We start from the raw sequence: 3,188 nt of genomic DNA on the forward strand, positions 1-3,188 counted from the left end.
GAGCCCAACAGCTCCTCTGCATCCGATGCTGCCAGTGACATGCTGTCATCAAGCAGCTCGTCTCCACTTCCCCCGAATGAGATCGGGTCGCTCACATCAGCAGAGGGACGCTGATCAGACCGGGAGAAAAGGACGGGTGAACACTCTCTCTGCGGCGAGAGCGAGGCACGTGGGATCTGGGCCGGCGTGAGCTCGCTCGTGGCCGATCGTTCGACCCCTTTCCCCCGCTCGGAGAGAGGCGAGACTAAAACTCTCGCAATGAGAGCAAATAGCTCCTGTGAGCGCAGCTTCCGCATGGGGTTTCCCCAAGCAGGAAACGCACTCCTTGTGGCCGTCATCGGCATGCAGGGGAGACCCGCACGAGCCACAATAACGCCGCTGCTCTTTTAGAAGCTCTTTGAAGTCGCCGGATGGCGGCAGGGGAACCGGACCGGAATTGCTGCGTCGCTGAAGAAGTGGAGAAGCAGGTCAGCCGAGCTGAGAGGTTCCGATTCCAGCTGCGAAGGAGTGTCAACAGCGAGCGGCTTCGGATCAGCTTGAGACGTAGAGTCGTCGCTGAAGGAGAAAAAATCTGAGAATCCTGTGGCGAGCGTCCGCTTATTTAGCCAGATGCCCAGCCCATTCTGGCGGGCTTTGGTGGGATTCGTCGTCATAGGCTCATGCAGCTCCGCTGCCGCGCCATTGGTTCGTTTTTAAAGCCCTGCACGAACCAATGGCAGTGCAGTTTCACTGCGTGAATGAAATAGGCTTCAGTTCAGGAGAAAAAAAGTTTTTTTCCCCATATGCGTCTTAAGCAAGACACAGTAAGAGTGAAGTATCAAAAGGGAACCGTAAATTGGCATTTCCATAATTAACTGCGTTACATTTCAAATTTTGTTTTTTCATTGAAATAATAGTTTTTTCTCATCAGTTTTGTACATTAGGGTTGTATGTTACATCTAATGTTGTTAAAATAATGTTTATTGCATTATTTCAGTTTAGTGTTTGTGTGCACCTTCTATATATGTTAGTATTTAAAAGCTGCTTGTGATTGGCTTTGGTTCATCATGTGACTCAGCACCATCTGCTTTTGGTGGTTATCAGTGTATTACAAAGGTACAAAATAGATTCCAGTACTTCAGTAGGTTGCTATATTAACATTGTATCAATTTATGAAATTATGGTATTTAAATGTACATTTAAATTAAATCCATAAAACCTAAAATGTTGCTACCATATTTTTATTTTATTAATTTATGAAACATACACTGTAAATCCCGGTAAATTTACGGTAAAAAAAACAGCAGCTGTGGTTGCCAGAATTTTACCGTAAATTTACCGGGATTTACAGTGTATGTTTCATAAATTTGGATGGTTTTTGACCAATCATGAGTTATAAATTCAAAGAATTTAATTCAATTCTATTTATTCCCAAAAAATGAATACTGGTAAAATTATATGATCTTACAAAATTCAAATATCCTTTTTTTTTCACTCATTATTGAGAAGTTGCCGGTCATATATGATATGATTTTAGTTGGAAAATATGAAGTTATGACTGTTTTATGTATCAGTTCTTCAGGTCCAGATCGACCCAGAATGAGATTTTTGAATGTATTATGAGTGTTAATACTGTACTGACAGACTCTTGTGTTTGAGATCAGATCAGACGAGATCCTGAGACTCACAGCGCTGTCGATTCCTAGAGTCAGCAGCATGATGAAGAAGATCACAGCCCACACTGATGAACCCGGCAGTGTAGCAATGGCTTCTGGGTAAATAATGAACACCAGACCAGGACCTGGTGAGACGCAAACAAAGACTCAACACCTCCACATCATACACCGCGGTAAAAACCACAGAGAGTGGCTCTTACGATGCTGTATTAATCTACAATTGATTAGAATATCACAATCATATAAATTCCAGGTATAAACCAACACACTGTATATTTTTTACATGCATTCACCCAAAAAGCATGCATGTTACCAATTTACTTTACACAACACTCAAATAATTATATATTATGTGTACTATTTTCCACGTGCTAGTTTAATAGTAAAGTGATGCAATAAAACAAGTGGAATTACAAACTCCAACAGGTGGAGAAATAAACACTGTTTTCCGATCTTATACATTTAAATTTTAAAAAGAAATTTGTACATATGTAAGCACAATTTACACTATTTTTCAAACCATTAGAGTTAGAAAGTTGTGTGTGTGTGTGTGTGTTTGTTTGTTAAGAAATGTATACTTTTATTCATCAAGGATGCATTAAATTGATCAAAAGTGACTAAAGACACATACAATTGATCTTAAGTGAGTAAAGATATTTATAATGTGATTTCTATTTCAAACAAATGCTGTTCTTCTGAAATTTCTATCAATCTGTGAATCCTGAAAAATAAAATGTATCACAGTTTCCACAAAAATATTGTAATATAATAATCAGAAATGTTTCTTGAGCAGCAAATCAGCATATTATACTGATTTCTGAAGGTCATGTGACACTGAAGACTGGAGGAATGATGCTGAAAATACAGCTGCGCATCACAGAAATACATTACAGTTTAACAGAGATTCACACAGAAAACAGCTGTTTTACATTATAATAATATTTCTTAATGTTGCAGTTTTTAGGCCTACTGTATTTTTAATCAATTGATGAGCAGAAGAGACTTCTTTCTTTTGAACGGATATTTATCTATAAAATTAATTCCAAGCATTTAGGCACAACTCAGCAGATCAAACGATTTTAAAGATCATAAGAAAACATATATTAGTCATGCATTTTTGACGGCAAATACAAATCAGTCCAACAGAAACAGAAGCATTGCTCAGAATCAGACAAATCGACATGTTTCTGTTCCACTGACATTCTGCATCTCACACATTATTGATTTTGCTCTCAAATAATTCTCTGTCTCAGACGCTGCTGTTTATAAGAGTGTGTCACGACGAACACCGATCACAGACTGATCTGAGATCAATCAGGACTTCACATTTACAGACCACATGAAGCACTGAGCATGTATTTAAAGCTCTAAAGCTAAATAATAGTATTATAATGTAGTATTACTTATATAGCTTAGAATGTATTTTAAATTGATATGAATCAAATTAAATAATTATAATATAAATTAGATATGCATTTGAATGTAAATTATTTAAATGCTGTATAACACTTAAAGGGGGGGGGGGGGGGGGGG

General features: G+C 38.2%; 1 protein-coding gene across 1 annotated transcript in view; it reads right to left on the bottom strand.

Moving 5' to 3' along the window:
• The window catches only part of LOC107564665 (sodium-dependent dopamine transporter-like), a 37,686-nt gene that overhangs the window by 23,359 nt on the left and 11,139 nt on the right, over positions 1-3,188 (bottom strand). The window contains exon 9 of the mRNA XM_016249800.1: positions 1,668-1,780. Within this exon, the coding sequence (XP_016105286.1) occupies positions 1,668-1,780 (113 nt within the window). The remainder of the gene's footprint in view (positions 1-1,667; positions 1,781-3,188) is intronic.

Source organism: Sinocyclocheilus grahami, unplaced genomic scaffold (genome assembly GCF_001515645.1).
Source record: "Sinocyclocheilus grahami isolate Dianchi unplaced genomic scaffold, SAMN03320097.WGS_v1.1 scaffold954.1, whole genome shotgun sequence".
Classification (NCBI taxonomy): Eukaryota; Metazoa; Chordata; class Actinopteri; order Cypriniformes; family Cyprinidae; genus Sinocyclocheilus; species Sinocyclocheilus grahami.